This window comes from Microdochium trichocladiopsis (genome assembly GCF_020744255.1).
Source record: "Microdochium trichocladiopsis strain MPI-CAGE-CH-0230 chromosome Unknown B0I36scaffold_12, whole genome shotgun sequence".
Lineage (NCBI taxonomy): Eukaryota > Fungi > Ascomycota > Sordariomycetes > Xylariales > Microdochiaceae > Microdochium > Microdochium trichocladiopsis.
This window is the reverse complement of record NW_025763555.1, coordinates 1,020,433-1,038,604: the sequence shown is the minus strand read 5'-3', so window position 1 is coordinate 1,038,604 and position 18,172 is coordinate 1,020,433. Positions and strand designations below refer to the sequence as shown.

Sequence of the window (18,172 nt, the reverse complement as noted above, 5' to 3'; positions counted from 1 at the left end):
TCAGCAGCGAGCTGGGTCCTATTCTACTGTACAGCGGCGCCGCAGCGCTCGACATCGCGGACCGCCAGAACGCCCACAGCATGACGCTCGCCGCGCGGGCCGTCGTTGAGCTCTTCCGCCTGGTGAAGCGTGAGAGCAAAGTCAACCGCGAGCTTCTGGCCTTTTCCATCTCGCATGACCACTGCTCGGTAAGAATTTATGATTGCTATCCAGTCATAGATGGAAAGGACACCAAGTACTATCGCCACCCAATCCACAAATTCGATTTCACAACGCTGGATGGCAAGGAGAAGTGGACGGCGTATCGTTTTACGAGGAACGTCTACGACGTATGGATGCCAAAACACTTCGAGAGGATCTGCTCGGCCATCGATCAGCTGCCGTCCAAGTTGGACTTTGATGTTCTGTCGCTCCCAGAAACAGGTCTCTCCCAGGGGCTGGAAAGCCACCATCTGTCCCAGCCCGACGACACGGCATCGGCGTCAAAGGAGGATGATCGCCAGTCAAGCGTCGTCGACCACCGGAATACTCCAGACACCTCATTCACGGGACCAGGGGCGGCAAAGAGGCGGAGAGAAGGTACGAAATAGTCTCACCAGTTAGTGCGTCAGCAGAAGAATGCAGGTCCTCAACTTCCAGCTCCGTTCATCCCAGATCTTACCCGGAAGCACGTGAGAAACGCCTGAGATGGTCTACAGGGTTTTCCTTCTAGAGGCCCAGCAATTGTCCCTTGCAATCGGGACAGCACCTGGACTGCAGATAAGCAATCCAGACCCTGGCCCGCGACGCTCCTGCCACCCGAGCTCAGCAAAGCTCGCATACTCACGTACGGCTACAACGCGTATATCGTGCGGAATTCGGTCGCATCAACAAATGGGCTGACCGAGCATGCCAACAACCTCTTGAACGACTTGACGACCGACAGAACCCGTTCCAACGCGTCCTCTCGACAGTCTTGGTCGCCCACAGCCTGGGCGGCCTCGTCTGTAAAGAAGCCATTCTACTCTCGCGAAACAACCCTAATGCACACCTCCGAGGCATATTCGATTGCACTAAGGGCATCGTATTCATGGGCACTCCTCACAGGGGATCCTGGATGGCCAACTGGGCCAGGATACCGGCTTCGGCTCTTGGGATAGTAAAATCCACCAATAAGTCGCTGTTGAACATCTCGGAGACAGATGACAAGTACCTCCGGTCCGTTCAAGATCGGTTCTGGTCCATGGTACGGGAACAACAGAAGGCCGGCCGGGATCTCGAGGTTACATTCTTCTTTGAAGAGCTTCCTTTGCGTGTGGTCGGAAAAGTCGTTTCTCAGGACTCGGCCACTCTTGAAGGTTACAATGCGTTTAGCATTTACGCCAACCATAGCGATATGGTCAAGTTTGGCTCCGCGGACGACAATGGCTTCAAAAGACTGCTTGGCGAGCTGACCAGATGGGAGTCACAATTCGGGAATTCAGCTGCCAGTCAACCAACACGATCGAGGGGAGAAGCACAGATCGAGAAACCAGCCAACTCATCCTTTAACAGCTATGGCCCCGGCGACCAATTCAACGCTCCTGGCGGTACTCAGAATATTAGCAAAGGCAGCGGCAACCAATTCCCTGGGGCTACTTTCTCTGGGTCTGTGCAATTTGGCTAAAAACTAGATCGGCTTGTGGGTGTTTCGATGCTGTTAATGTCTGGGGCTCTTAGCTATTAAGATCCTGGGGATAGACCATTCCCCGAGGGCCTGACGGGTCAGCTGATGACGATTCTGGCTAGGAGATTCGATCCCTGGATGTCAGAGCCTCTTCAATGGCTATACATCTGGAACATCGTTTCCCCCCACAGGGCACCTCCCGCTATGGTCTCGCCGCATTCGGGCAAGATAGAGTATCCTATACCTCTAGGATGGTGTTTGAGACCCTGCCGAGAACCAGTCCCGTATACCGTGTAAAAATTCTAGCGCAACTGCACAATCGCAACAGTACCCTGGTTCGAATAAGTATTTTCATTAACGTAGATCCCGGTCAAGCGGGCCACCCGGTCGAGCGCGCCACCCTTAAGGTATTCGGACGACAATGTATAGAAAAAATCAACCAGAACGCCTTAAATCAATTCAAACTAGATGAAATCCTCTTCTTCAGAGGTAGACTCAACTATCTGACACGTACGAGCATTATGGCCGGGCTCGCCGCAAACGCCACAGCGTCGCGCGCGCGTCTCTGTCCTCCTCGCGCGACCACTATTTTGACTTGTTTCTGCCCGTAACTGCTCCGTCTTGAATGTCGATTGAAGCCTCAAGAAATTCCTGAGTGTCTTACGATTGATTCATTCTCGGCCCGGCCGTTACCTATAGAAGGCTGTAGATGTCCGATCTGTGGAGCGAGGGGTTGAGATTCCTCGACTGTCCAGGCTCTAACGTAATCAAGACGACCGTTCAGAGCACCGGAAGAGTCTTACTAGCGGCTCGTTATCGATTTTGTGAGCACATGACCATATACAATGATAGCCGCGTCATGCCCATTACATCAATGCCATTTTAACCGTGGCTGGGGACTGCTGTCCCACAAAGACTGAGCAGTCGTCTTAGCGGGATCAGGTAATAGTGGATGGAATCATGTTTTGCAACGGAATTTGCTAAGCTGACCACATCCTGTGACAATCCCTGCGACGGCAATAACCGAACTCTCTCCGCAGCTTGAAAAGCTGTGCCACCTGATGATTTCCAGTGCAACTACTTGACTTGTACTACGTCTATTATGCCGTTTCTCCTCTAAAAATATGAACGACCCGTCACCTAATGGTTCCGACAATGGTAACGGTCGAATACGATGGGCTCTCGACCAGGCTGTGACGCATGTTAGCTACTTCTCCAACTCGAAAACCATGAGAGCTATACTATAAGTATTACAGATTGGCTGAGAATCTTACCTGTTATTGTCGGGCCTGCTTACTTTGGTTACGGCCTTGGGGGCGGCTTTGGAACTCCAGTGGTATCGTAAATGCCGCGTGACATGGCTCCGGCTGACAATCCACGTACAAACCAAGTTGCTAGTAGAGTCAAAATCCAGGAAAGCTGCAGAGATGAACTGACGAATGCAAGGGGAGAAGCTAATGAGATAATAGGTGCGAGAGTAAAAGGTGGTTAGATGATAGTAGGGAATATTCGGACTAATCGAAATAGGGTGAAGCACTTCTTATAGACGAAGAAGCTGGTATCCTTCTCCGAAAGAAGAAACCAAAGATCCAAGAGCCAGCCATGACACTTCGATATTTCAGGGCTACGCAGGGACCGCCGAGGACGTGCAGGACGGCTTCTAAGGATGCGCATCCGATTGGCCAAATTGACGACGGCTATATCCGACTGAGAGATGCCCTAGTCTGTTGACTGATTCTTATGCGACCACATGAGGGTCTGTTTCCAGCCAGGTATCGCTATGGCCTGCAGTAGATCTATTCTTGAAGGATCTTTCAGATGTGAGGACGAAGTCATCTTGCATGCAATGAGGAGATATTCGTCACTTCTGTGAACAGGCAGAATCCACTAACATGCTCACGGCTTTCAGGACCCAGCTGGTGATGAGGTTTGATTCATATAGTTCAAGGTATTGGCAATCCAGCGTGACTTGCGGATCAGCGAGTTGCCGTGCCGATCCACGCCGTTCTCTATTGGAGCAGCAGTCCAGACCAGGGACGAGCTCGATGATGGGGATGACACTGAAGTTACTGCCAATTGTGGCTGGGCGGACACTGCGACCGTCGTTCATGAGTATTTGAGCTCACTGCCCGGGCAAGTGTGTAAGCGTAGGCCAAAGAAACGTGGCTATGGCATTTCGCACAGTTGTCTAGATTTCGATGATCAAGAGTTTAAAGATGTGGGATAGAGGCTTCAGCCCCCATGATCTCTGTGCGATATCGTTTCTCTAGGTCGGTCGGGCCTTATCGCGGCTCGTTTCATCCATTGTCATGCCGAGAGCGCCCCTGAGCGCCCCTGAGTAAGGCTTCGGGATCCCTCGTGCCTGGACAAGGCACATCAGAGCAAGGATGGCACGAGGATAAACCCCTGCTAGCTGATATGTGTTTCGAGGCTGAGTCTGACAGCGGTATTCAATTTGCTAATATCTGCAACGTGATTGCGTTGCCATTCGAAGCTTTGCGAGCACGAGTAGTTCTGGGGTTGGGTCATACTAGCCGCTAGGATCACCGTGCACATTCTCAAAAGGTATCCCAGCGTCTGTGCAAATAGTCGGGGATCGAGAGACGCACTAGTCTCACCAGCCTGATCGTCCTGAGCCTGATTCGGGCCAACGGATGAGGTCAATGGCCGTGTGACCGCGACCGAGCAGCGGCATTCATGCCACCTGGCGAGGAGCGACAGTGAGCATTTGTCATTACACGTCAAGTCCTCGGCGTATACTCAAGACTCCTATTACAAGGGAATGGGACTTACTAGGATGACTAGCGAACACTTTTAGTGATGCCGGGATGTGATATGCCGTAGCCAGTTTTGTAATGAGTATCTCCTACAGTTCTTAGCTTTTTCCAGCACCTCAAGAGCAGCTCGCGCGCCGTCAACTAATCACATCCGTTCTTGACCGTTCCGAAGCAAGTATCTGTCGGGTCTTTCGTAACAGGGGCCGCTTGCGAGGTACTTCAGACGAGTGCAACACGATACCATTGGCCCATGTTGCATCGTATATCACCATTCACACATGCGAGGAGGTTGAGACTTTGTGTACAAAATCACAAGATGATGATGATTCTTAGTGATACGGTATCATCCGCGCTATCGGAAGAGAGCACTTCGCCTTCATATCGCATGCTGGTTCCAGCATCGGAAATCGGATGAGATGCCAGCTTGATAAGCCAGGAATGTATTTGCATCCTTCCGCCTGTGCCGCGCATACCTGAGTGTGTATCAGATTGGCGAGCCTGCCTGTCCAGATGAATCAAATCCCTCTTCCCTTGCCAAATCGCTGCACGAGTCTGTTCAAATTGTCTATATAAACAGGGAGAGACTGCCTACAAGAGTTGCCCGCATGCGCGATACTATCTTGACATGAGATTGTGACGCCGGCTTGCTCCGGAAGGTGGTATTAGTGCTTAGCAGTGCCTTTGGGGCTGCCTCTGCACTTGGCAAACTCGGGTTCCCCGAAGATTCTGATGCTTGGACGGTGTCTCATTTGGTCTCTTGCGCACAATCGAATACACCCAGCCGTCTGTCGCCTTAAAAGGCTTCCTTTATATCAAACTCAGCACTAGCCATGAACGCCGATGAATGACAGCCACCCGACTTCTCCCTCGCTTAATCATCCCACTGCTTCACCGGCTTCTCCCCCTTCAGCAACCTCGCGAGGTTCAGCCTTGTGCTGTACAGCACATTCTCCGTCGTCCCGACCTCCCTAAACTCATCCCCGCCACCATTGTTGATATCCGAGTCCCCGCTGACCCTGCCCCGCGGCCGGTGGTGCACAAACAGGCTCGGCACGACACTGACGCAGCGCATCCCGTTCGCCCGCAGCCGGCAGAGGTCGCTCAGGTGGTTGTCGAACGGCTTGTGCTGGCCCTCGAGGCTCATGTACTCGAGCGCCCTCTTGGCCCCCGTGTGGCTCAGCGCGTACGCGAAGCTGCAGATGTTGTCCCCGGGCACGTACACGACGCGCGTGTTGTCCGGGTACTCGTCCCACTTCCAGCCCGCGTTGCCCACGCGGTGGTGCCGCGGCGGGGATCTGGAGGTGCTCGGGCAGCAGGTTGCCAAACGTCGACGCGCACGAGCCGATCCACAGCATATCCCAGTCCTGCCCGTAAGGGCTCTTGCTCGCGGGGCCGGGGATCGAGGCATTGTGGCTGGCGGGTTCCACGAACCAGCTCCCTTCCTTCTGGAACTCTCTGCTCGCGCCTGCAAAGTCGGCGAGCCGGTCCTTCAGGGAGACGTCCCAGTCCATGTCGTCCTCCATGATGAGCGCGGACGTGATGCCCTCGTCGACGATGCGCCGCATCGTGTTCATGTGCCCTCGCCACGAGCCCAGGTTGGTGTCGGACCGCCCTTCCGGTCCCAGCCGATGGGCAGGGCCTTGTCCGGGACGGTCGACCCGCGGGCCCCGTCGATCCAGGTTATCGTGAAGCCCGTGACGGCGGACATGAGGCTGAGCGCATCGCGCTTGTCGGTGCGGTCGGGCAGGCCGATGGCGAAGACTTTTTGGAACTGTCGGTTTGATTGAGGAGGGACAGGTGTCAGCAAATCTGTCATTATCCTGTAGCTTTTCGGCAGTTCCGTGGGAAGAACCCCTATCATGCCCAGTTTCCAGCGCTGCGGCGCAAGTAATACGAGAAGAACTTACACCAAGCGTGTCATTGTACACGCTCCCCACGCCATCTCTGCTTCCCCCTCCCTGCCCGTGCCCTACAGCGCCGCCCACGCTGCCCTTCAGCGACGACAACGTGCTGCTCCCGTGCTCCGTGTGCACGAGGAAGAACCAGGTCGCGGAGAAGACCAGCACGCCGGCGAGCAGCAGGTGCTTGGCGTACGCGGGGCCTGGCAGGACACCCATCTTTTTTTTTTTCTTTTTTTGTGTCTGTGTCGTTTTCCTTTTGCTTTCCTTTGCTTTGCGTTCTTTTACTCGTTTGCTCGTAATTCCCCAGGTGTGGATTCGAAGTGTAGTTGGAGAGTGAAGACTCAGTATGGCAGGAATGCTGACGCGAGAGTGGCTGCGATTCTCGCTCTCAGATGAACGAACCGAAATTCAGAACCGGATCCGTCAGCAAAGGCGGAAAGTCCCGTTTCCTGAGCGAGTGACGAAAAATGCCAAATGCCAAATGCCAACAACAGCCCTGGCGTAAACAAAGCCAAAGTACCCTCAGAAGACCCAAGCGATGACCAAAACCTAAAGTCGCGCAGACGACAGAACAACGGCAAGAGGAAAAGTCTCACGCGTCGAAGCCTGGGGGGGAGGCGAGCGACGGCTGCAGACCAGACCCTTTTTTAAAAAGGAACAAATCAACACTGGAGAGGAGGAGCAGGGGCAGGACCGGCGCCACCATGGAATTCTAACTGCACGCAGTAATAAGCCTGCTGCTGGTGTATGTGTGTGTCTGTGTGAACCATGCTCATCTTGCTCTTTTCGACCACTCACACCAGTGACTCCTCGCACTCTGGGTGCGGTACCACCAATCAGGCACACCCCACCCCGGCACCTTAGCGGCAGGCACGGGACATCTCAGGCGTCAGCCAGCAGGGGGACCACCCCGGCAACGCGCAAGGATCAGAGCTGCCAGAGGGCCGGAGGGACGCATCGCTAGAACTCGGCTGAATTTCCTTGGCTGCGTCGCAGAGCTAACTTAGACTCGATGGCGGCGGCGGACGCAGACGGGTGGAGGCTGAAAGGCACCGCCACCACGACCCTACCTTGGGGTGGGCGATTGATTACAATATGGTAACTAACTTAGCGCTCGGCTGGATTAATAACCCGCTCAGCCCGTAAGACCGTGCTGCCCGTGCGGCCGCCGTGTGCCTGCTCCGCCCGCCTGTAACTTACTCCGTACGCCATGAGTGTCTGGGCGCGGCCGGGTACCTCAGGGACTGATTACTTAAAGTACCTAGAGAAAAAACGGAGGGGGTTGCCCTGCTGCAGACTCGGCCCCGTCCGCGCCGCCGCCAGTCAGCCGAGAGCAAAGAAAAAAAAAGTTCGTGTAATAATAGGGATGCTCGGCTCCCTCCAGCCGGGCTCAGCTTCCTTGAGCCTGGGTTTCGATCGAGGACCACTATGTGCCGTCCCTCATTTTCGCCTGTGCCAAGAAGAACTATTCTTCATCGTCGTACAGGAGCGACTTACTTGTCAATGGCACATGCTGCCGTCCACTACTTGACACAATCATCCCCATCTCCCACCTGCGGGTGGCAGCCGGCCCCCGAGAGAGGGCGGAGTGGGACGGGACGGGACACAAGTTCTGTACCGGGCGAGATAATAAGCTTTCGGTCTGGCACCGAGTCCGTGCCCCTGGTGCCAGGCCTCGCTGGCCCGGCCCAGCCCAGGCACTGCCCCGCCCAGGCGCGGAACTTGCCGGCCCCTGATAAAAAGCAGGGTTAGGTATTCCCTGAGCCCGCCAATGGAGAGTGCAGCTGCTGGAGATGACCCTGCGGGAGGGAACGGCTGAGAAAGATGTCAAGATTTCTCGTGCCCATGAATCTTGAACGGACAATCCAAAGTGCATGACATCCGCCAGCTCTCAATTTCCAACCCACTTCATGCGATTTCCACACTCGCACCGAAGCTCAGAAGACGCGGGCTACGATGGCAGAGCGCTTCTAACCGTCGGATATCGCAGCAACTACAGCAATCCTTCAGTTCGAAGCTTGTCGAGCGACCGAAGACTCCATCGGCGCTAGAGCCACCCCTCCAGTTTGTCTCAGTTCATCACAAAGCTTGGGCGAATCTCCGCTAAACGCCGCTCGCGATGTCAACATCATCCGAAGAGCTTACCCCTTACCTAGGGCAAGTCGTCCCCTTCTCAGTAAATGCTGGCCTTCTCGCGCTCAGCTATATCGTCAGTCTCATCGGAGCCGGATCAACACTTGAGTTGATCAACCGGCGGACGTCTCGAAGAGGGCTTTACAACCAGTCAGTCTCTCCGTGCGCAAAGCTGCTATGGGATACTTCCGCTAATCCCAGGCCAGCATGCTTCTATGTGGCGCAGCCATCTCGATGGGAGGCATTGCGATCTGGTCCATGGTGCGCTGGGCTGTCTTCCGTCCTGAAGCTCGTTCATAAGTACTGACGGGTCCTCAGCATTTCGTAGGTAACAGAGCAGTCACTCTCCTCAATGGAGAGCCAGAGCTGCAAATAGCCTACTCGGTCCCTATCACGGCCCTCTCCTTCTTCGTGCCCATCGTCGTCCTCCTCGTCGCATTCCTCGCCGTGTCGACGACGAACAAGGTATACTGGTGGCGCATCGCCTTGTCGGGATGCCTATCCGGGTGCGCCATCTGCGGGATGCACTACCTCGGCAATGCATCCATCAACAACTACCGATGCATTTACGCCGTCGCCAACGTCGCGGGCGCCGCCGTGATCGCCGCCGCTGCGAGTACTGTCGCCCTAGCGCTATTCTTTGTGTTCAGAGTGGCATGGACGAACTCGCTGTGGAGGAGAGTGGGATGTGCAATCATACTGGCTGGTGCAGTGTCGGGCATGCATTGGTGTGCCGCGATGGGCACGAGCTACGAGTTGCTGCGCTTAAACTTGAAGGAGAGTGGCTCTTCTCGGGATACAACCGTCATCCCGGTTATATGTCTCGTGAGTCTCAGCCCATTCCGCCAACTTGAAAGTGCTAACAGTCTTCCTCTGCAGTCAATTGGCGCCTGCTTCATCATGGCAGGCATAGCGATTTACTCGGCACGGATACGCAAGGGCTATGCAAGTAAGGCCCAGCGAATAGTTCTCGCTTCTGCAGTGTTCGACAAACGGGGGAGGATTCTAGTCACGCCCGATGGCGTGCTCCCCAGTGAAGAGATCACAGACTCTTTTCTCCAGAAGGTGGTGGAGTTGCCTTACTACCAATATAGTTGCAGATCGACTAACAGTGGCTTAGTCTCATGATGCTGTCTTCAGCACGGCACATCCGCTCTTTCACTGGATGTTCCGGGCATCTCGAGAGTGGTCAAGTCTCTTGCCCCTAATTGGGCGTATGAACAGTCATTTGGCCGGCCTTCCGCACAAACCAGGCAATAACAGAAGTGGGATAAAGTTGATTCATGAGGATGGCAAACTAGCAGACAACTACGATATTATATTCCGCGAGCTATTCTGCCTGGCTGCTGCTACACTGGCTGAGAAGATGCGAGAGAGTCTGACAGATGTGGGCATATTGTGGGATGAAATCTTCGCCACAGGTACGGCGTGCTGAAGAGTCCTGTTCATGGACAAGAATCGCTGATACTATATAGGAACACCCTGTCCCGCTTCCCGGGACGGCGACGATTTGGCTCAGAAGCGACAGGGTCCTCGCTCCCGGGAGTATGCTCCGGGTTCCCTAATGATTCTGGTACGCCGGGTGGAAAGCCAGCGTCTTGTTGACAAGCTGGGAGCAATGGGATACCTCTTTGCAGAGGTGCGTCAGGTGTCGCACATCATCGGCACCCGGATGCAGATCAAGACTGCTAATCTCGAAGACAACCTACGGGTAATGTCCAACAGCTTACAGGACACGATGCTGGACCCTGGAATTCACCTCGGTCTCTTTGCTGTCCGAGCCCGACTAGACAACCGCGGATTCGACGTTCTAGTCAGAAAGGAAGCGCGCAACCTCCTCCCGACCACGAAGCTATCCTTGGAGCGGCTCGAGGAGTGGCAGGTGGTTTTCCTGCGCCGCCTGGAGGGTCTGAACTTTGCTGCTGCTGTGGAGAAACTAGACCGAATGAAAGGGGACTGTTCGCCACAGGAGGCACAGCTAGTACGCATCCTCCTGAACGCCATGAAAGTGTTCCGAAGCTCAATCAGCGATCCGGTTTTCGACACGGCAACTCTGTCGTCGACAATCGTTCGCGTACCCTGTCGTCCAGCCACTGATGTCGCTCGGCCGATGAACTGCTCCCTCCTCACATTCAGCATGGTGCTGCCAATCCACGCCGGACCCACTGTGCACAAGTTCAAGTTCATCCCCCTCCAGTTTTTCAAGACGCACCAGCTCGTATACAAGAACTCGCCGTGCCACGCTGCTTTCGCGCGGGACGTGCACCGCGAGATGTCATCTGTGCTGAACTCAGTGTCAGTCGGCCCTCCGCCACTCGTTCGCTCGGGGACGTCACCCCCCGCGCGCCGAATGATGTCGCCTTTCTCCAGACTCAGACGTCAACAAGGGAAGTACCGCTTCGGCGCCGTCGATGCGGCGGGCAACATCATCTCGACCAGTCAAGAGCGCCTTTCGACGACGATCTTCGACAAACTGAGCATCAAGAGCAGCCAGGAGCACGACCCAATGTCGCCAATGCTGCTGGGCGGAGAGAAACTGTCAGATGATGGGCAAGCGCTTCCAATGGGGTATCCTCAGCACCACCAGCAACTACGGCTCGGTGGGATCATGGTCTCGCAGGAGATTACTGTTGACGTTCAGGAAGTCAGCAGAGTTGAGCCGAGGAGTCTTCCGGCGGCATATACGCCCAGCGATCACCGACGGATTCCAACGGTGTTGGTACGGTGGAAGGGTAACCAGGGGGTGGCGGGTAAAGGCGACAGGACGAATCGAGAAAGTCTCGGGAGTGGTGGGGGACCCGGGGAGCAGGAGTCTGCTATCGAGATGAATGACGTGACTGGTGTTCTTCGTTTCGGGTCGTCGAATGTCGAAGTCAAGAAGGAGGATGAAGAGGTCACTTTCGTAGAGGAACTGTTTGCAGCCTGCATGGGTGAGATAGTGAAATAATGCCTAATACAGAAGCAACTAAAAATATCCAGACATCAGCTCGGCCTCTGAGTTGTACCGAATGACTCAGGCTCTGAGGAGGAGGGGGCGTCGTCGGTGGAGGCGTCTGTTAGGCTAGGGTAAAGAACCTTGAGTGGTTGTCGGCCACGGCGTTCCTGTGTCTATGTTAATACGTTTCTGGGTTCGTTGATTCGAGGCTCCGCGATTGTCGGGTCTGTCGGCTGCTGCACCCATCACCGCTCTCGCGATTTGTTTTGCTTTTTTCTGCTGCAGGAGGTCTAGAATGTCGTTTCTGGCCCCGGTAGACGCCACTGGTCTACGGCTGAACTGGCGGGCGCGCAATATTGTCCGATCCTGTGCGTTAGCTTTATGTGTAGCTGCATGAGGCAATCCGAATTGGGCATTCAGCCCTTTTTGGCTCAAGCTCAACTTTTGTCGCCGGGGAGGTCGCTGACAGACTTCTTTGCCGGGCCGGATACCACTGGAGCTGGTGTGTCGCCCGCAACAGCAATGTACGTTGCCGGTCACCACCTCAGAGTTCCGGCGATCCTTTGCTCGACCCCGATGATGTTCACGACCCGGGCCATGACTGCCTTGATGGGCATGTAGCTGACGCCGTCAGGGACGAGAGTCAGCTCCGAGTGGTTGGAGGTCGTTGATTCTGGCGCATTACCCCAGTCAATTAGTGGTGGCTTATGCTCCGTACGCTTAGTTTAAAATAATCGAGCTTGATGGCATCTGTGTCTCGGCATCACCTGAGAGTAGGGATTTTCTCCTTTGCAATATGGCCTTATTCATTGTGCAGTACTACATAGCTTGGCTTTCATGTGCTCTGGAGAAGACGAAATGTGTCTAGTCCAGTGGTACTTCTATCACCTGGATTATGGCGTCGTACCGATTCTTGCGGTTTGCTTATAGCCGAAAACCTCAGCCATTCTGCAGGAGATCTACAGGAGGAACCTCTTAGGAAGCCAGTTTGAGACGAGACAGTGGCAACAATCATTTGAGCGTCAACTTGCGGCCCAGATGATGCGGACTCCGCAGCGACAAGCGGCGAGTTCGTGTTCTAGAGTAACCATATAGACACTAGATTCTAGAAGATTCAACCTGCTGTCATCAATTTCCTTGTCAGCGCATGGCGCTCATTGATCGCTTGCAGTATGCAGCTGCACCGAGATGCGGGCTTCAGGGCTTGGCGAGTTGTCATCAATTAATTAGCTACAGGCAAGTTCACCAGAAGCAGCATCCTGTCGTTTCAATCACGACCAGGCGATGCGCCAAGAAATTAAGACTTGTAATGCCGTGTCGTTATGCCTACCTACCTGTAGGTACTTATGTAATCACTTGACCATGTTTGTACGGTTGCTGATCGTGCTGGGCGTGTCCCAGTCCCCGATATGTTATTTTTGGACGCCCTTTCAGTCCCGTTCTAGAAGGTGGTGGGCCCGCTGTTTCATGGGACGGGCTCTGGTTTACAGGCAACTCAAAGCCATAATTCAGAGACGGTTTAGGGTTTCCAGCATTCGGATTACCAATAGCGATTGTCTAAGCAGAGCGCTACAGCCTTTATAAAGTGTTAAGCTGTGCTTCCACACGCATGCATCAACGTCAATCCTTCGAGATCACACCAAGCTCTGTCCTTATCAACACATCTGATTCGCTAATGACAATGCCGGAGCGTCAGTATTCTCCAAACGAGGAGACCACCACCCGTAAATGGTTTGAGTCAGGTCAGAGCTTATTTGACAGGGTGAGCTTGCATGAAGTCTTACTTAAGTTCACGACAGACTGACCTCCGAAATGGGCATAGTGGCTAGTATCGCGTCAGAGAGCAGAGCCCGTACCTGGTGCGGTTGATGTCTGTGAAGCTTGCGGCGACAGTATTAACCCCCCCGAACAAGGACGCATTATTCTCGCCTGCAAGTGCTCATACCAGCACCGAGACGGGCTCTTCTCTGGCCAGCGAACATGTGGGGTCGGGGCGAGCTTGCCCACACCCAGTGATTTTGCTCCGTCATCGGGCATCGACGCGTTAGGCACCTGCTTGAAGGTGTGGCCTATGACGATTGCATCAATGACCTCCTCCACAAGGGCCGACAGGTCAACGACAGCGGTCAGGCTGAGGCTGTCGAGTGAGTCAGAAGATATGCCGCTGATGACCTGCTCCTTGTCTGCAGGTTTGCGCCGTCGTGTGCGACCGAGACGGTTGATCTTGCTGTAGTCGAGGACGTGGTTGAGCGTGTCGAGCAGAGTCTTGCCACACGTCGATATAGACGAGACAAGACCAGCCTGGAACGAGTCTGCCGAGGTGTCGGCCAGAAACTCTGCGGCCCCCAGGATGCCGTGCAAGGGACTGCGCAGCTCGTGGCTTATGCTGGCGATAAAGGTCGTCTTGGCTGCTTCATTCTTCTGAGCACTGATACGGGCGACCTGGCTCATGATGCTGTTGGCAAATGCTCGCAGGTACGACAGGTCGTCGTCAAGATTCATGAGTCGGCCTGCGACGGCCGTCCAGAGGAAGCAGCCGCCAGAGAAGCTGTTGTCCGTGTGGTCGAAGAGGGGCACAAACACGACCGTCTTGTCGCCAGGGATACGCTGGAGAAGCTCGGTGTGATCCGTCTTGGGCTTCTTGCGATGGTGATGGTGGTGGTGGTGGTGATTATGGTGATTGTCGTTGCTGTCGTTCTTGGTCGCCCTTTGCTGCGTCGTGGAGCTCGTATGAGACGGGCCGCTCTCGCGCGGCGTGTCCCTCTCGCTAGCGCTGTCGTCTTCTGAGGTGATGCTGGCACCCATGCCTGGAAGGAGAAGGTTCTGCCCTTTGGGAAGAGGGAGTAGTACTTCTCAAGCGTGCCTAGTGTGAGAGCCCCCTTGCCCTGCTCAAACATTGCGCGGGTCTGCTAGTCTATGATGGAATACGCGAGGACCCGCGACAGCTTGTCCCCACGGAACGTCGACGGGCTGGCCATGCTGTCCATGACATCGCTAGGCAGGTCTGACGCATCTGGGGACGATACGACTGGCTCGTCGTCTTCGGACGACAGAGCGCCGTTGACCGGACGTGCGGCGGCCCAGCTCGTCTGGCGGGAGCTGCTGGCGGACGCGCCGAGGAGCACAGCACCGTCGGCGAGCGTCGACTGGCACAGGATGTCGGCGGCCTGCTGGAGCATGGTCGACATGGAGTCGGACTTGGACCGCTTGTTGCTGCTCGAAGACTTGCCCTTGGACTGCCGCCGCTCCGGAGCCCCTGGCGAGTAGGGCAGCAGCGCACCGGCCTGAGCGTCGAGGGTGTCGTGTGTGTCGTGTTTCTTCTCCAGCAGCGGTGCGGTGGCGGGAGCAGGGTTGCCAAAGTACGAGGTTTGGCGCGAGAGCGGGTGTCTCGGGGAGTTGAGGGCGACCTGGGGCGTCCGGGGCCGGTGGTCAATGGAGGCGGTCGAGGTGGCGCGCGAGTGTGGCAAGCCGCCCGGGCCGGCCGAGCTCTCGATGAAGGCTGCGAGCCCGCGGACGATGCGCTCGCCCTTGAAGCGGTCGACGCGGTCGCGCGCCCACTCGAGGTGCTCCATGATGGTGCGGGCCATGCCCTGCATGAACTGGACGTCCTCGAGGCTGAGGCCGTCGCGGACGTGGCCGTCGGACACGGCATAGGCGCCAATCTTGTGGCCGGCACGCGAGATGATGGGCACTCCGGCGTAGAAGCGGATGTAGGGGCTGTCGCGGACGTAGGGGCGGTTCTGGAAGCGGGGGTCGATGCTGCAGTCGGGGACGACAAAGGCCTGCGTCGTGTGGTGCTGCTGGCGGCCGTCGGGCGCCGTCGAGGTCGTCGTGTAGGTGCTGGCGAGGCAGTGCTCGCAGACGGCGTCGTGGCGGGCGAGGGTCGTGGTGCCGAGCCAGAGAACGGTGGGCGGGCGGACGGCGCCGTCGGGAGCCGAGTGGCTGTCCTCGCGGTTGGCCTCGGCGAGGATGGTCTGGGTCGAGCTGTCGATGAGGGAGACCATGGCGCGCTCGACGCCGAGGCGCAGGACGGCGAGCTGGGCAAAGGCCGCGAGGGCGCGGTCGGGGGACGGCTGGGGCGTGTAGCCGGTGCGCTGGAGGTTGGCGAGCCCGATGTTGTCGACGTTGAGCGCGACGTTGATGGCCGAGCCCTGGGCCGTCTGCCAGCTCTCGAGGCTCAGCCGCACCTCGCGCGAGCGGGCGGCGTCGCGGTCGCGGGGGGGCGCAGCCGCCATGACTGTTGTGTCGGGTCGGATCGTGTCGTGTCGTGTCGTGTCGTGCCGTGCCGTTATGAGTGAAGGCGGTGAGGCCGCGCAGTCAAAGAGGAGGGGGCACCCGAGCAGTGCTGGCAGCGTTCATGGTGAGCTGGAGTCCATTGCTGACGAGGAAGGCGCGGCCGGGCGATCGTTGGCCGCGGCGGGGGGGAAGAGACGGGACGAGACGAGACGAGACGAGACGAGACGAGACGAGGGAGGGGCAACGATCGCAGAGTTCCTGCAGCGTATCTATCACAACGATTGGCAAGACGGGAGTGGAAGAATCATGCTCCGGCTGGTCGAGCCTGCCGGGCAGAGGGACATTTGTGCAAGGGCCTGCGCGGCGTGGACGGGCCTGGGCCCTGGGCCGCGGGCGGCTGGGGAGCGGACGTGTTTCCGCCTTGCCACTCACATGGGACGGATGCGCCAGGGCATGACTGGGAGAGCCACATGCGCTGGACTGGCCACGCGAGAATGGGAGTCGCCGGTCAGGACTGTCGTGCGCACAGGGGTGGTGTCGAGAGGAGGCTGTCTGGTGCACGCAAGTCGCTCGGTGCTGTCGTCGACATCCAAGGATGGCTGCCCCTCGATCGCGAGCGGGACGAGGCGGCGCGCGAGGGGCAGCGCAGACAGCAGAACAGGGCGTGCATGCGTGCATACGTGGGTGTGGGCGCACATGGCCAGCACATGGCCAGCCAGACTAGCCAGGCCAGCCTATCGGGGACTTGCCGCCGCACCATGCCAAGCGCAGGATGCGGCCCCGCCGCGCTGACTAAAATTCCGAGACGTGTCGGTCACCATGACGTGGGCCGGTCGTGGCGCACGAGCCGGATCATTTTCCCCTGCGGGCACCAGGGCACCAGGGGCCCCAGACAGTGATTGGCCGGCGGGCAGGAGTGCGCGAAAGTGAGCGCTTCCCGGCCGGCAATGATGGTCAGAATAAGCGGCTGGTCGAACCGGTGCAGCTCTCGGATCCGACCAAGCCTCTCACGATAGCCTACGTCCGTGATGATCGTATGGCACTCGTCTATGAAGATCCGCCTAAGCAGCCGCCGCTTCCGTAGACTGTCGACATATGTCATAAACTCGTTGTTGCTTGCCTGGTCAGCGCTGACGACTACCAGATTTGCTAAGCGAGCTGGCGTGTTGGCGTCTCTCCCTTCGTCCTCTGCCGGTCTCCACTGTATACAGTTAATTCCCACGGAGCGTGCCCGGGCGATAATGTCGTCCATTAGTGCCACAAACGGTACGACAACGATGCTTACACCCCCGTGTACGGCCTGTACGGACGGGATCATAAACAACAGACTCTTTCCCGCGCCCGTGGGGAGCACAACAATAAGAGCTCGCCCGCCCCGTAGCTGTAGAACCTGCCGCATGGCCGTCTGTTGCTCGTCCATCCGCCAACGCGCTCCTTGCCCGATGATCGTGTTCAGCCCCTTCTGGATTCGGCTGTCGATTTCTTCCAGATTCGCGTCATGACGGGGCCAGACTGCCTCCGTTGGATGCCTTCTTCGCTTCCGGACTGTCGGGCTCTCCTCGTCCTGGTCGAATCGTAGCCGTTTCCGGCACCAGCTGTTCCCGCTCTGGCTGCCTTTTCCATGGTTCTGCTGCTGCCGCTGTCGCTGATGCTGACTATGACCCCGCCTGCTCCACGGCTCCGGCGTCCTCTTTAAAGCTTCCTCCTCCTCTGTGCCGGTCAAGCTGAGATACTCGTGCCATAGCCGGCTGATCTCCCGGTAGTTGGCGATCATCTCTGGCTGGAGCTGACCCGGGAACTGGATGTTGACGGCGTAGTGTGCTCTGGCGATTGCACTGCTATGTGTCGCCTGCAGATCCCAGATGAGTTCCGTGCGGGACTTGCCCTGCCGCTCCCCTGTGACCTCGTTGACCTCGTCTCCGTCCGAGCCATAGTCCCCGTCTACTGTCCCGATCTTGAGTTGCTGCTGCTGTACGACTAGCCCTCGGATCGTCCGGCCCAACTCGATCGCGACATGTCGGTACCCTGCCATCCCGATTTCGACTCCGATGTGCGTGCCTACTGCTGCCCGAAGCTCCTTGCTGAGCTCTGTCGTCCCCCAGCGCCCCTTCCGCCCGTCCTTCCACAGCCACTCGCCCAGACTTTCGGACGGAAGTCGACCTCTCGTATGCGTAAGAAGCATTGTCTCGAACGGCATGAGCCAAGCGATGAAGACTACGAGCAGTCTGCCTACCCGGTCGGGAAGAAAACGGGCAATTTTGCGGCCGTAGCCGCGGATCGCCTTGGCCTTGTCCCGGTCGGTGATAAGCATTACCTGCCCGTCGTGAACGTACACACTCCGGGGGAGCTGCTTCGTATCACAATGCCGAACGCTTGTGATCTCCGGTCCTCGCCCGGGCTGCCCACCCCATATATGAGTAGCTAGCATAAGCTTGCCTTTCAGCTCAGCCAGCCATCCGAGCCACTGTCGCGACTTCTCCTGGTGGTACTGTGTCCTCTGTTGCGACCATAGTTCCGCCTTGACCAGTATTGCGACTACCCGGGG

The 18,172-nt window shown here is 56.9% G+C and overlaps 7 protein-coding genes across 7 annotated transcripts; 4 read left to right on the top strand and 3 right to left on the bottom strand.

Annotated features, from left to right (window-relative positions):
- Positions 1-35: 35 nt before the first annotated feature.
- B0I36DRAFT_227755 (uncharacterized protein) lies at positions 36-440 on the top strand (the record flags this gene model as incomplete). The annotated part of the gene is made up of 1 exon (XM_046149101.1): positions 36-440. A coding segment is annotated over one exon (405 nt), but the record flags the coding sequence as incomplete, so codon positions are not given.
- Positions 441-609: 169 nt separating this feature from the next.
- B0I36DRAFT_396518 (uncharacterized protein) lies at positions 610-1,645 on the top strand (the record flags this gene model as incomplete). The annotated part of the gene is made up of 1 exon (XM_046161554.1): positions 610-1,645. The coding sequence occupies exon 1, from the start codon at positions 1,070-1,072 to the stop codon at positions 1,643-1,645; it is 576 nt and encodes a 191-aa protein (XP_046005941.1). The 5' UTR covers positions 610-1,069.
- A 950-nt stretch (positions 1,646-2,595) lies between these two features.
- B0I36DRAFT_337322 (uncharacterized protein) lies at positions 2,596-3,299 on the bottom strand. The gene is made up of 3 exons (XM_046155662.1): positions 3,161-3,299; positions 2,920-3,077; positions 2,596-2,716 (listed from the first exon to the last, which is right to left on the bottom strand). The coding sequence occupies exons 1-2, from the start codon at positions 3,247-3,249 to the stop codon at positions 2,948-2,950; spliced, it is 219 nt and encodes a 72-aa protein (XP_046005940.1). The 5' UTR covers positions 3,250-3,299; the 3' UTR covers positions 2,596-2,716; positions 2,920-2,947.
- A 1,700-nt stretch (positions 3,300-4,999) lies between these two features.
- Positions 5,000-7,863, bottom strand: B0I36DRAFT_425599 (uncharacterized protein; the record flags this gene model as incomplete). Its single annotated transcript, XM_046162341.1, has 6 exons — positions 5,000-5,717; positions 5,749-6,001; positions 6,031-6,193; positions 6,330-6,351; positions 6,726-6,819; positions 7,851-7,863. The coding sequence occupies 6 exons, from the start codon at positions 7,861-7,863 to the stop codon at positions 5,294-5,296; spliced, it is 969 nt and encodes a 322-aa protein (XP_046005939.1). The 3' UTR covers positions 5,000-5,293.
- Positions 7,864-8,124: 261 nt separating this feature from the next.
- Positions 8,125-11,407, top strand: B0I36DRAFT_396509 (uncharacterized protein). Its single transcript, XM_046161553.1, has 6 exons — positions 8,125-8,618; positions 8,663-8,717; positions 8,775-9,281; positions 9,336-9,521; positions 9,577-9,877; positions 9,932-11,407. Exons 1-6 carry the CDS (start codon positions 8,443-8,445, stop codon positions 11,401-11,403), a joined length of 2,697 nt encoding a protein of 898 aa, XP_046005938.1. The 5' UTR covers positions 8,125-8,442; the 3' UTR covers positions 11,404-11,407.
- A 1,492-nt stretch (positions 11,408-12,899) lies between these two features.
- On the bottom strand, positions 12,900-15,626 carry B0I36DRAFT_396498 (uncharacterized protein; the record flags this gene model as incomplete). The annotated part of the gene is made up of 4 exons (XM_046161552.1): positions 12,900-12,967; positions 13,176-13,216; positions 13,337-14,219; positions 14,348-15,626. The coding sequence occupies 4 exons, from the start codon at positions 15,624-15,626 to the stop codon at positions 12,900-12,902; spliced, it is 2,271 nt and encodes a 756-aa protein (XP_046005937.1).
- On the top strand, positions 15,625-16,585 carry B0I36DRAFT_337311 (uncharacterized protein; the record flags this gene model as incomplete). Its single annotated transcript, XM_046155661.1, has 2 exons — positions 15,625-16,134; positions 16,332-16,585. The coding sequence occupies 2 exons, from the start codon at positions 15,625-15,627 to the stop codon at positions 16,524-16,526; spliced, it is 705 nt and encodes a 234-aa protein (XP_046005936.1). The 3' UTR covers positions 16,527-16,585.
- Between the last annotated feature and the right edge of the window lie 1,587 nt (positions 16,586-18,172).

Coding starts and splice junctions, on each gene's coding strand:
- B0I36DRAFT_396509 (XM_046161553.1), top strand. CDS start 8,443: ATGTCAACATCATCCGAAGAGCTTACCCCTTACCTAGGGCAAGTCGTC. Junction 8,619..8,662: donor TACAACCAGTCAGTCTCTCC/GTGCGCAAAGCT, acceptor ATCCCAGGCCAG/CATGCTTCTATGTGGCGCAG. Junction 9,878..9,931: donor GGATGAAATCTTCGCCACAG/GTACGGCGTGCT, acceptor GATACTATATAG/GAACACCCTGTCCCGCTTCC.
- B0I36DRAFT_337322 (XM_046155662.1), bottom strand. CDS start 3,249: ATGGCTGGCTCTTGGATCTTTGGTTTCTTCTTTCGGAGAAGGATACCA. Junction 3,078..3,160: donor GCTTCACCCTATTTCGATTA/GTCCGAATATTC, acceptor TGCATTCGTCAG/TTCATCTCTGCAGCTTTCCT.